General features: G+C 45.9%; 6 protein-coding genes across 6 annotated transcripts; 4 read left to right on the top strand and 2 right to left on the bottom strand.

Annotated features, from left to right (window-relative positions):
* Positions 1 to 694: 694 nt before the first annotated feature.
* On the top strand, positions 695 to 3,065 carry N7495_006466 (E1 ubiquitin-activating protein ubaB; the record flags this gene model as incomplete). The annotated part of the gene is made up of 9 exons (XM_057209117.1): positions 695 to 751; positions 839 to 1,009; positions 1,123 to 1,359; positions 1,415 to 1,604; positions 1,663 to 1,939; positions 1,991 to 2,169; positions 2,219 to 2,331; positions 2,378 to 2,736; positions 2,792 to 3,065. The coding sequence occupies 9 exons, from the start codon at positions 695 to 697 to the stop codon at positions 3,063 to 3,065; spliced, it is 1,857 nt and encodes a 618-aa protein (XP_057062891.1).
* Positions 3,066 to 4,273: 1,208 nt separating this feature from the next.
* On the bottom strand, positions 4,274 to 5,347 carry N7495_006467 (SDR family NAD(P)-dependent oxidoreductase; the record flags this gene model as incomplete). Its single annotated transcript, XM_057209118.1, has 3 exons — positions 4,274 to 4,431; positions 4,488 to 4,875; positions 4,964 to 5,347. The coding sequence occupies 3 exons, from the start codon at positions 5,345 to 5,347 to the stop codon at positions 4,274 to 4,276; spliced, it is 930 nt and encodes a 309-aa protein (XP_057062892.1).
* Positions 5,348 to 5,638: 291 nt separating this feature from the next.
* Positions 5,639 to 6,090, top strand: N7495_006468 (elongin C; the record flags this gene model as incomplete). The annotated part of the gene is made up of 3 exons (XM_057209119.1): positions 5,639 to 5,783; positions 5,845 to 5,893; positions 5,952 to 6,090. 3 exons carry the CDS (start codon positions 5,639 to 5,641, stop codon positions 6,088 to 6,090), a joined length of 333 nt encoding a protein of 110 aa, XP_057062893.1.
* An 880-nt stretch (positions 6,091 to 6,970) lies between these two features.
* Positions 6,971 to 9,920, top strand: N7495_006469 (putative ubiquitin-protein ligase (Asi3); the record flags this gene model as incomplete). Its single annotated transcript, XM_057209120.1, has 2 exons — positions 6,971 to 7,417; positions 7,467 to 9,920. 2 exons carry the CDS (start codon positions 6,971 to 6,973, stop codon positions 9,918 to 9,920), a joined length of 2,901 nt encoding a protein of 966 aa, XP_057062894.1.
* Positions 9,921 to 10,608: 688 nt separating this feature from the next.
* Positions 10,609 to 11,372, top strand: N7495_006470 (Rpp14/Pop5 family protein; the record flags this gene model as incomplete). Its single annotated transcript, XM_057209121.1, has 2 exons — positions 10,609 to 10,840; positions 10,975 to 11,372. The coding sequence occupies 2 exons, from the start codon at positions 10,609 to 10,611 to the stop codon at positions 11,370 to 11,372; spliced, it is 630 nt and encodes a 209-aa protein (XP_057062895.1).
* A 144-nt stretch (positions 11,373 to 11,516) lies between these two features.
* On the bottom strand, positions 11,517 to 12,734 carry N7495_006471 (GTPase GPN2; the record flags this gene model as incomplete). Its single annotated transcript, XM_057209122.1, has 3 exons — positions 11,517 to 12,209; positions 12,284 to 12,384; positions 12,446 to 12,734. 3 exons carry the CDS (start codon positions 12,732 to 12,734, stop codon positions 11,517 to 11,519), a joined length of 1,083 nt encoding a protein of 360 aa, XP_057062896.1.
* Positions 12,735 to 12,861: the final 127 nt, after the last annotated feature.

Genomic DNA, 12,861 nt, shown 5'->3' on the forward strand with positions numbered 1-12,861 from the left:
GAGAGGGTTTTCAATATTCGTAGAACTACCCAGATACCTGGCCCTTGAGTTGTTTTTACATCCTCCGAGTTGTTGAGTATAGAAGTGACAGGAATAGATGTACGGAGTAGTTGAGTGCAAAAGTCCCGCTCTAGCGGGGTGATGACCTTGGAGATTAGTCTATTTTTCTCCGGGGTCTAGAAATATTTAAGAAGTCCAGGAGAAAAGCCTGGAAAATCCAATTGTCCAGATGGTTTGTATATGAAATGTTTATACAAATAATACCACATTTAGGAGTGTATGGGTATGCTCTTACTGTACATAGCCGCAAATAGCCAGGAGGATACATACCTAATCTCCACATGGGCAAGCAATTACAAAATAAGTCTATAGAAATCAGTAATTAAATTTGGATTCTTTGATTTCACATCTCAAGTATAGAAGAAGGTCAGCAAAGGTCAGTAAGAAAGAAAAAAAAATTAAATAAAAATAGAGAATATTAGGTAGAAGCCCTGAGGTGATTCGTTAACTCCGTCATTGAAGCGAACCTAATCTCGGTCTCTTCTTCCGGACGCGCTTCTCTCTTCCACCTCACATCCGACTTCTTAACTTCTCTAGCTTCCTTACTTTATTGCTCGGAGGTGTTTCTTAATTCTCTTAATACCAACATCCCAAGACTCCCAGATCTCTTGAATTACGTCCACGCGCATTCGCGATGGCAAGCTCGGTTAAGCGCTCGCTCGGAGCTGAGCTTACCGACACCATCAAGAAGGTACTTATACCAGTTATAGAGGACCTTGAAGCTCTAGCTCTGCTCTATCTCTATAATTAAAAGCTAACGTCTCCTTCCCTGAACTAGTCGCGTGTGCTACTGGTCGGTGCTGGTGGCATCGGCTGTGAACTTTTAAAAAACCTCGTTATGACTGGCTTTGGCGAGGTCCACATCGTCGATCTGGATACGATTGATCTGAGCAACCTGAATCGGCAATTCCTATTCCGTCATGAACACATCAAGCAGTCCAAGGCTCTGGTTCGTCCTCCCGGTCCTCTATGATGCAGTCCTCCTAGCCCTCCTCCAAACCACAATCGCACGCATCGCTTTCGCATTTGAACAAGTAGCTCATAATATATTCTCAATCCCAGGTTGCGAAAGAAGCTGCGCAAAAGTTCCGGCCTAGCGCAAAGCTTGAGGCATATCATGCGAACATTACGGAAAAGCGCTTCAACGTTGAATGGTTTAAATCATTCGATCTTGTCTTCAATGCGCTTGATAATCTTGCTGCGCGCCGTCATGTGAATTTTATGTGTCTTTCTGCCGCTGTGCCTTTGATTGAAAGCGGCACCACGGGCTTCAACGGCCAGGTACAAGTCATTGTGAAGGTACGCAATATCGTTGTAATCGAGGCAATATGGAATGAATTGTTGATTCAAATAGGGAGAAACCGAATGTTATGACTGCAACCCAAAAGAAACACCGAAGTCGTTTCCCATATGTACGATCCGGACCACACCCTCCCAACCAATCCACTGTATTGTATGGGGCAAGAGCTACCTTCTCCCGGAGTTGTTTGGGACCAGCGAGGACAGCCCAGATGAACTTGATACTGTGGAAACAGCTGACAATGGTTCGTGAAGTCCTTGGTTATGGATTAAATAAGGCATACGAGGCTAATTGATGAGCAGCGGGAGAACTCGAGCAATTGCAGAAGGAGGCACGGGCGCTTAAAGACATTCGACAATCCATGGGCTCAGATGAGTTCCCGAGAAAGATTTTTGAGAAGGTCTTCAAGGACGACATTGAGCGCTTGCGCAGCGTGGACATGTGGAAAGAGCGCAGTCCCCCAGAGTCTCTTGACTATGACAAGCTCCAAAAAGAGTCCAGCTCTATTGAACCGACAATCTCTGCAATTGACCAGCGAGAATGGACGCCACCGGAAGCCTTTGTCGTATTCAAGGAAAGGTCAGTTCACCAATGAATTATGTATCATCTAACGAAACTAACCCCACGTAGCTTGTATCGTCTTAGCAAACGCTTCAAGAAGCTTCAGGAAATATCCTCACCCGATGGGCCCGCTCCGATTTTAACATTTGATAAAGATGACGTTGATACTTTAGATTTCGTTGCTGCCACAGCAATTTTGCGTGGTGCTATTTTTGGCATCGAGCCGTCTTCAAAGTTCGATATTAAACGTACGTCTTGTTCAAGCATTATCAGATGCACAGCATTAACAACTCACAGAAATGGCTGGCAACATCATTCCCGCAATTGCCACTACAAATGCCATGACGGCAGGTCTCTGTGTCCTGCAGGCATTCAAGGTCCTCCAAGATGACTTAGCAAACGCTAAAATGGTAAGTTATTCTTAGTACCCTTGTATACAGTGCACATCGCTAATAGTGGTGGTCAAAGGTTTTCCTTGAGAGATCTGGAGCCCGTGCGTTGAACTCCGATTCTTTGAACCCTCCCAGACCAGACTGCCCAGTGTGCTCAGTCGTACATGGAGAGGTTAACATCGACGCAACGAACGCAACCCTCGGTGATATCGTAGAGGACATCCTCCGAGCGGAGCTAGGCTACGGCGAAGAGATTGCCATTAACAAGGGCTCTGAGATCATCTACGACCCTGATTTGGAGGAAAACCTAGTCATGAAGCTCTCTGAGCTGGGACTCGATAATGACAGTTCTATCACTATTAAGGACGAAGATGACCAAGAAAGATCCCCCCGTGTGGATCTGCAGCTCCGCATCGTTACCCGGTAGACAATTATCCATCTACAACACTTGATTTCCTGGTGATTAACTATCTTCTAGGACTGAAACCATCAATGAATCTAAACCAGTTGCTCTTACTCGATCTCTCGAGATTCCTCGCAAACCCAAACAGATTCCTAAGCCCACATCTGATGAGATACATCTGACTAGCGGCTCAACTGCCATAGGAAAACGAAAGCGTGAGAATGAAGATGAGAGTGTGGGTGTTCCTGCTGCCAAGAAGGTTGCAGGTGCAGCTGTGTCTGATGGCCAGAGCAATGAACCTATTGTCTTGGATGACGATGATGATGATGGTGTTTTGATCATCGACTAGTATGGCGCACAAGCACTGGGTGAACAACTATGCATTTTATCAGATACCTTTAAGCTTCTAGATTTCATAGCCTATCAAATCAAATGTCCGCACTGCGACATATTCATGGCTAAATTTGATTAAACTTTTTTATCGTAACGACTGAATGAGAGGACCTGGACGCTGCATGCATGCAAGCTCAACATTGCTGAATTAACAATGAAGCAGCTAATGGAAGAGTCTGCGTTTTGTGACTTGGACTGTACCAACATTTTAAGCAAAGAGTGAGATCTAGGATCGACTGCTACTCTTGCTGGATACTTTCCAGATAAGAACTATTATGAAGCTGAATACTTCTCTAATCAGCAGAGAACGAGTGCCTGAAAAACAATGATCGTAAATAGTAGTGAAAATAGATCGAAATTGTGGTATCAAAACCCCTGCTGCACAATACAAAAAGATACAACCTTCATGGTACTTCTAGTAGTCCTACAGCGTCAATTCACTTTCTTAAGGGTAGTCAATGTAGTGAGAAATACCTTGACTGGTCAACAACAAACCTTGTATAACCTTGCAAGGTTGGAAAGATACACATAGTGTGCTGGTCGTGTAAATTCAAAAGCCTCAGATCTGTAGCCTCTGAACCACAACCGACTGTTAAGAAATGAAAAAAGATTAATCTTTTGGGTATAAAGGTGCCTGGCTGCGAAGGCAGCCAGGAGTAACCGAGATTGATAGTTTTGAATCAGCAATACATGACCTCAGAATATCCCTCCCTGGTATATGTCCAGCCCAAGAATATGGATGTTTAATAAAGAAAAAAGTGCATCATTTTATAGGTCGCGTTGTAACGTCCGCTCGTCCGTATTGGTGAATAGTCATGTAGTAGGTCCATCTACAAAAACACTTGAGTTCATCAATATCCTTGGGCTGTGAAAACCAAAATAATTTTCTTGATATCACTTCTCGAACTACTGCCTCTGGGCATCATCCTTGCTCTCAACTAACTTCAAACTAACAGACTTTTCCAATCTTCCTGTGGATTTTGTCCTTGGGATGGTGGAGTAATTCAACAGAACCTTTGAAGGCATTAAAAATTGCCCATGTGTTCTTCCAAGATTGTTGCCCGTTGTAATCTCAATAATAAGATTTTCGTAGATACTATGTAGATAGCTAATGTTAAGGATGGAACCGACCATATGGCATCTATCTGCGCAGTAACGAACACTCTAGACCGCACTCAATCCTCCATCAAGGTTGAGAACGCAGTTATTTGCGTATTCATTCTGCGCAAGAAAAACAGCTGCGTCGGCCACTTCCTGTGGATCACCGAGTCTATGAAGCGGGATCAATTCCTTCAATCTCTCCTTTTCCCCATCCGAGAAATCTGAGCCAAAAGTCAATCGGCTTAATCATCATAATAGTGAGCTGTTTCCAACTTACTCGAAATCATAGGGGTCTCAATATACCCCGGCACAATTGCATTTGACCGAATTGCCACATTGCGCAGAGATGCTGATGCCTCAACGGTCAGTGACCGTGTCAATCCCAAGAGCCCAGCTTTGGACGCAGCATATGGTACTGCGCCAGTCCCTGCTTTGAGGGCAAGCAGTGAGGACACATTGATGATGCACTTGGAGGGATTATGTCTCGCTGCCTCGCCGCGATGACGCACTCGAATTCGGATGATGGCACGCATAAATGCACGCGAGGTGAGTATAGCACCTTCCAAATTTGTGCGTAGTATTTTCGAGATGTCAGAAACATCAGATTTGGCGAGGATGTTGTTGTGGGATATGCCTGCTGCGTTGACGAGTATGTCTACGCTTGCCTGTATTTAGGTTAGAATATACTAATATAAAAGCTTTCAAGATTCAACACGAAAGTGGTGTGGTCCTGAGCAGCGTAAGATAACTAACCAACTCTTTTTCAAGCTCGCGCATCAATGGTCCTACATCTGATACGTCTCCCACAAGCAGGCGGATCTTTTCAGAGGCGTGAGCATCGCTAGAGTCAGTGTCTGAGTTGTCGCTTTCTGTATCATTATTTGAGATGCTCTTAACCGAAGATCGAAGTTGGGATGCAGCTGCTTCAAGACGGTCTATTGATCTGCCGACAAGGATGATCGAGGAAGCACCTTCTTTTAAGAATCGCTGTGCAATAGCAAAGCCAATCCCTGATGTACCCCCAGTGATCATGCATTTCCGACCAAAGAGCCTGTTCGAAGATTTAAAGACAGGAGAGTACAGGTTGGTCTTTGAAGGAGCCAAAGATGAGTATTGGTGTCCTGGTAGAGATCTCATTCTGTTGGTGAGAGTTGAGACCGTATGGGAGAAATATCTGGAGACCCTTAGGTATTTACGTGTGTGAGCACAGCTCATTTTCAGGACGGATATCAATTTAGTCCATTTAATTGATATAGAGGAGCTGAAGCGCGTTGAAGATATTCAGCAATGTTTGAAGGTTGTTATCACTCCAATGTTATGTTATCTTATCTTATCGTTAGCTCGGCCAAACCAATTCTCCAATCGCTTCATTCTACTTCCATCTACACACCTCTTTCGATCTACGCGACTCGACGACCTCTGATCACCATGGCTGAAATTAACAATACCAGTGCAATTAAAAATGACTCTTCTTCATTTGTGACTTTGGTTTCGAGTGATGCATTTGAATTCATTATTCCACGCCAAGTCGCTTGCATCTCAGGCACCATTCGACGCATGTTGAACACCCAACGTAAGCCTTTATTGAGGGATCAGCTTTGATTTCACAGATTTAACCATAGCCTATCTAATAGACCAGTTTCGCGAGGCGCTATCTGGCCGTTGTCAGCTGGAGAATATTGAGTGCGTATCTCCCCTTGCATCGGGTCTTATTTGAACCAGCATCAACCATTTCTTTTAGTTCTATCATCCTTGAGAAAGTTTGCGAGTATCTCCATTACAATTACCGAATGCGGGACCAGACTTCGGTGTCTGATATGCCTATCCCCGTTGAACTCTGCCTGGAGCTTTTGATGGCGGCCGACTACTTGGAGTGTTAAGCATCTCTTGTAGTGTGCGTTACCGTACCTTTACCTTCACATTAACCCATTTTGACTAAAAAAAAGCAGTTGAATATGGCTTTCTTTCTACCATATATATTTATGAGCTACGACCTATTTACGGAGGAATGACGATGACAAAGGATCTGTGGATTCACCGGGCATGAAAGGCGATATCAATATGACCTTGAATTAATAAGAACTAGTATGATTTATTCACCTGAGCACCGTACCCAGGTCCCCTTCCGCTCATTGTGTGTTTGATTACACGATCAAGCATACCCCATCCAAGCATCAAAACATTCGCCTTTCATATCTCCAAAGGCGAAATGTCTAAAATGGATGGTAGATCAATCATTTAACTCAACACTCCATAACTAGCTCCATAACTATTCCATTATGGGCCATGGTTATAGGATTGATGTTGTAAATAGGTATTACTTAATTACAACATTTCACCCTGGCTACAAAAAATTTTATAGCTAGTGTTGAGACATCAATGTTTTAAATCATCTACTATATATGATTCATATACTAGAGTTTCACAACATGTTAAATCATGTAAAATGGTAGAAAACTGATTTTAAAATTCACTTGGAAGTACATTCGTAAAGAGGCAACGTGCTGAGTCATCCAGAGGGACCTTCTGGCGCTATCAACACTTCCCCCTCCAGATAATAAGGAGCCTTATGAGCGATGCTCACTGCAATCTCCCTATGTGATCTTAAGATTGAGATCAGTTCATCAAAACGTGACGATCGCTGACATCGCTCGTTCTTGCCACTACCACGCGAGAGGGACGTTGGGGCTTTCCATAGTTTGGCACCTTCCCCGGATCATCGATAGTGGCGACCAACAGACTATTTGACAACCGCATATCATGTCTGGTACCTTTGGCCCATCAGCGGCGCCGAGCACATCCACGGCATCTCTGTTGGAAAACATTAGTGCGACAGTCTCCGCCGCGACAACCCGGAACACCTACCTCCCAACGTCGCCGCGCGACATACTCTCATTTCCCCTTCGCGCACTACACCACGCTGAAACTTTTGCATTTAGCACGGTTCCTCGACACATCGGACGATTAGCTGGCATCGAAGATATGAGTCTTAATCTCTGGCCTGTCACAACTAGTGCAGAAGCCGCTTTGGCAAGCGATGCGGTGGCAGTAGCACAGGCCGCTGCGGATATGGCGGGCGAGGGTGCTGCCCAGGCTGTGGCACAGGGGGACAGCTGGTATTTGACTGAACTTATGCATACGATGCGCAAAGTCGGTGGTTTCTTCGGATATTTGACAAGCGTCTGGTCGTTTGCTTGCCTGGTGGAGGTGAGTACATCACGAGTGTCCGCATGAGACCTTTGTTGATCATGTTTAGGCTTTGATTTTGAATCGCATCACTATCTACGCATCCACAAGGCGACATCTGCGACTAGGCTGGGAGAGGCGATTGGCACTACGCATCATCCCAATAATGCTGTTCGGTTATCAAATACTATCCCTCTTACGCGCGATCAAGTGTCAAACATCCCCAGACTACTCTTCAATGCGATATGGAAAGCCAGGAAAGCCAATGATATTCGATTACGCTAGTAGCGGAGGCTCCCTCCACTCTTTGGTCTCAACTCTTTTGCCCTGGGAATCTGATCTGCAGGCCTGCAGTACCGTGAAGATGGGACTGATAGGAGGTAGCACCAGTATCCCTTACGGTTCTTTCTCTCTCCTATGGCCCATATTTGTGATATTCTGCGTGGGACACTTTGTTGAAACTCTTTCCTGCGCGTTACAGGGCAGACCTGTCATGACAGAGACGGGCATGTCTATCTTCGAACTTTCCCTCGCTTTTTCCGAGGCTGAAAACATGATAGGAAGATCGATCGGGTTGGGATTATTTGGTCTTCCGAAGAAAAGTCCATTGGATGATGCCAACTCTGGTGATAATTCACCTCTCCATCTTTTGACGAGGGCACAAGTCTTGGAACGCATGAATGTCACCCCAGAGCTCTTGCTTATCGTGCTTATCTCATGTTGCAACAACCTGACCTCGCATCTTCTTGATGTATTTGGAAAACAGAGTCGATATCGTCTTTTCAACACTGCGCTATGGGGTACCTGCTTCATGGCAGCCATGTCTTGGGGTCTGGAGAGTGGTCCACCCGTCAGTCTTGAGACAGGCGTTCTCAAATTCCCGACTGTCTGCATTGTTGGCTTTATTCCTCATCTCCTGGTATTTCTCGGTATACTCATATGCCTTGCGATCTATGGATTGGCTGTAACAATCACTGCCTTTTCACTATCTTCCGAGGACGGTTCACCAATCTCCCTCCGGGAACGATTCGTGATGGCCCACGAAAATATGCAAGGATCTAACCAGATCCGCGGCATTCGCATAAATAGACATGAAGATTTCTACACGACCTTGCTGCGTATTGGCTATGTTGCATTGACGGCTGCTAGTGAAGCGGTATTCTTGAACGAAGGCAAAGCAGTGATTGCAAGACAAATGACTTGGTTGGAGCAAGACCGCATTGCCGAGATCGAGGCCTCCAGAAAGAGAAACTCGCCATATGAAAACTGGACACATCTGGCTGATAGCTCTTCTTTTGCGACTGCGGGAATTTCCGGCTTTGATATACCAGACCGGCCTGGGGAATGGGAAAGTGGATACAACAAGGAAAAGAAGATTGAAAAGTCTAAAAATGGAGCAAGATCGATGCGACCTCAAGGAGGTGTTGGCGCAGCACGAGCATCGATCAGAATGTGGCATGGATTGACTTATTTCCGATCCATCTTTTCGCTTATTGTACGATGGCTTGCGTGCGGATTTAGTCTAGTCCTTGACCGTGTAGGAATCAAAGCTCGGCCACAATGGCTGAAACGGCTATCTGGATCTCGCGAAGCTCGGCCATCTGGAAACCCATCCTCACCAGGAAGCTTGGACTTTTGGATTTTGACCGATGAAGGTGAACTTGAACTGCCCGAAAACCACGATTTTGATCTTGAGGTGGAAATGAGAAAGCGAGAGAGTTATGCTAGGCAAGGATCGGAGGGACCGGATGAACAACGTCGATTTGACGAGAGGCTATATGGTTGGTGGAAGGTTGGTGGTTCTTGGGGCAATCAAGATCACACTCCTGATTATATACCGTCTGTGGAAGACGATGATGTGACAAGTGTGATATCGATGTCCACCAATGCCTCCCAGTCCGACTGGGAAGACTATATATCAGATGGTCGTCGCACGCCCACTCAAATAAACCCCTTTCCCAGCTTCGAAAAAGACAGTTCGCCCATGCACGACAATTTCATGGATATCAGTACCCTTGCCCGCCTGCTTGATCCTCGCGATCGAGAAACTCGCGAAGAAGCACGCATTCTTGCCGCACATCTCAACTCCGGTCTCAATTCCAGACAAAGTTCTGATCGCATCATGACTCGTAGCCGATACAAACAACAAGTTGAAAGGGAGAGATCCCGTGTTCTTCTGTCATCTCGGCTGCACCGCCATGCTGTAACCCGATCTGATCCCGACAAGCGTAAACTTTCTCCAGAAGAAGAAGCCGAGGTACTAGAACATCTAATTCTCTCTCGCCGTGCTGTGCCCTCGCCTGATTCTGATTCCAGCACTTGGGAATCTGGCGCAACAGGCCTGGGGCCAAATGGACCACCCTGCGTCGTCTGTCAAACCAGCCCTCGGTCAATCATCACCTGGCCTTGTCGATGCCTGTGTATTTGCGAGGAGTGTCGCGTTAGCCTAGCCATGAACAACTACGGCAGCTGCGTGACTTGTCGCCAAGAGGTCGGTGGCTTCATGCGTCTATGGGTTCCATAAGTGACTTGGTCACTTTCATCTCACTTTTAAATTGCCAATACAACCATCTGTTGTCGGGTAAGAATTGACTTTACTCACCCCCTTCGTTTTATTTTCAATCTATAGGGTATCATCTGGGCATACATTCTGCAGCGTTTAATATAAATTTTAACTCCATGAGCTTTGAGGCTCAATTCATACAAGTATTCCTTCGTATATATTTCATCTCACGCCTTGGAACTGCTCTCGCTAGACAGAATACTAATATCACCCTAGAGCAATTGAAGTGATGTTCAAGCCCCCGAACTGCCCAAGTGTATAGCAGGCTTGATCTACACTTGGACAGGTTTGCTGATAGTTTCAAACTCTTCAACATTCCCAGTGTTAGGGAAATAGCAGAGGATCTGGTTGTCATATTTTGACGATCACGATCACGACATGATTTGAATTGATGCCCGCCCCCGGTGCCTTTCGAGGCCGTACCTAATGAGCTAAGGTAGATTTCTTCATTTACCTAGGTAGATTTATATCTTTCTGAGTTCTGGAAGACACATCCGGCTATCTATAACCCTTCCTTCCATCATGTGGGGTTCGCGATAAGCGATAAGGACCTCGGGATCTCCCGAGGTCTTCATACATTTTTCTCGCCAACTCAAATCTCACGACATCTACAACTCCCTCCAGCCATCTTACTAGGTTCACATTCAGAATGGTCCGCCTTAAAAATCGATATCTTCTGTTAGACATTCTCTATCCAGATCCGTTAACCTGGCCCTCAAAACCTACCACTGAAACCTCAGCGCAATTAGCCATCCATGCTCCGACCTCTGATGCGCTAACACCTGGACTGTTGGTTAAGATGGTGCGTGAAGAGGTGGAAGAGCTATATGGTGACTGGGGAATTGGCAAACTAGGAGGTGCATCAGCTGGAGGAGTCAATGGTAAGACTTTTTTCTAGCCGTAAGCCTTTCCATGGTTTCCACTGAGCCTATGATATTTCCTATTCTACTGTTCTCGATCCATGGAATTATGCTGAACGATTATATTCAAGCTCGTGGCTCTAACTATTTTCCAGTAAAATATCTCTCTCCGGCAACCTCAACGGCTATCATCCGCTGCCCTCGTGCTTCCTTCCGCATCGTCTGGTCTGCGCTCACATATATGTCCGCCGTACCAGAAACTGGCGGCGCAACATCTGGCCAGAAACGACCGAATGGAGGTCGAGAACGAGCATGCGTATTCCGCGTGTTACGGGTATCAGGAACAATGCGCAAGGCCGAAGAAGAGGCTATTCGACGCGCAAGACAAGAGATTGTACGAGTCAGAGGAGTACAAGAGAGCAGTGTTTTGGGGGATCTGATCGGAGGTGCTGAGAGCAGTGACAAGACCAAGGCCATGAATATACCAGTGATGCACAACATCATGGATGAAAGTGAGGACGAGGGAATGTTGATTGATGATGAAGATTACTGAAGCATTTACTTGGCCGCTGTTGGCTTCTGGTGTTATACTTGTACAATTAAGATACCCTATAGTTGCATTCACATTCATTAAGATGCGATATCATTCATACATTTCGTGATCTGAGTCTAGATTATTCTGGAACAGGCTTAAGAATTATGCCTGTCCTTTTCGTCGCACTTTAACGCCGCTATCTGGCTGTGCACCCTTCCACCGTGCCAGCTCTTCGTCATCCTCAAGATCATCCATTTCGTCGCCATATATGGTGGCCTCTGCAGCACTCGCAGCTTCGTTTGCCTCATCACGCATATTTGCTTCGGCGACCAGCTGCTCGTGTTCCAATTTGTCGTATTCTTCTTTTGAATCCAACCAACGTTCCTGCACGTCTTTGATATCCATCCCACTCATTCCTTCTCGCACAGCAACCTGCCAGATGGTATCGTTGGCGCCCTCAGCCGAGCCAAATGCATAGCCCGAGGCTCGGTCAATAGACTGTAGAAGAGTCATCATGCTTCGCTTATCCTCAACGGCCAATGTCTCGAATGCGACGAGCCCAAACTCCTCGACCAAGTCCACGATGGCACTGTTTAGAGCGGTAAATTTGCCGTTTGCCAGGCGTGATGACTCGGCTTCGAGATGTGGCAGGAGGTAGGAGAGGTCTTGGACTTCCGTGTAGTAGTCAAGGTTGAAGGGGAGATCATTATAGTTGGAGAGATTGTCGATTTTGGTGAGAACGTTCAGGTGCGGGAGATCTAGTTGGAGCATGGCGCGAAGGGAGAGGAGGAGGGCGGATATGTACATTGAGGGGAGAGTGAGTGCGTAAGAGTCGACAAGGTTAACAACTATCAGCTGTGATAGGTAAAGTAGACGTTAATCAATCAAGTTGCAGAAAAAGGTCCAGATGTCTAGATTGGTAATCTCACCCGATAGCCCAGCTTTTGGATCTTGAAAAAGATATTTCGCAATGAGTCGTGATTTGTGAATAGCTCGACTTGACCAGGACAGTCAAAAAGGACATAATCTTCTTCATACATCAAGAAAGTCAGCAAGTTCAGGCAAGGTTGGTTAAAATAGGCCAAACATACCACCAAGCCCTTTCAACTCATCCTCTAACCACTCATAATTCTCCTCGAGCTCTTCAAGTGCATATAGAGTAGCTCCATTAGGACCTAGCTTTTCCTCATCCATAACCTCCTCCAAAGTCACTAGATTGCGCACATCCACCGCGCATGGGTATGAGGTCTTGTCATTGGCGGGGTCAAGATTCACGATCGAGCACTTTCTGCCAATTGCACCAAGAAACTGGTGCATGCCATTGCAATAGGTAGATTTACCTGCGCCAGGAGGGCCTATGACTAGCTGTGCAAAGGGCATTATGGGTATTGTGGTGTGCTGTGTAGTCTCAATCTTCTTTTTTTCTTATCAGAAATGATGACAGAGATGAGTGGAGACTTGAGAGGGGAAAATGGCATTTGATTGGTGTAGGAATGCGGTGAATTTA

Source organism: Penicillium taxi, assembly GCF_028828555.1.
Source record: "Penicillium taxi strain IBT 34144 chromosome Unknown utg000004l_segment0_segment0, whole genome shotgun sequence".
NCBI classification, from domain to species: Eukaryota; Fungi; Ascomycota; class Eurotiomycetes; order Eurotiales; family Aspergillaceae; genus Penicillium; species Penicillium taxi.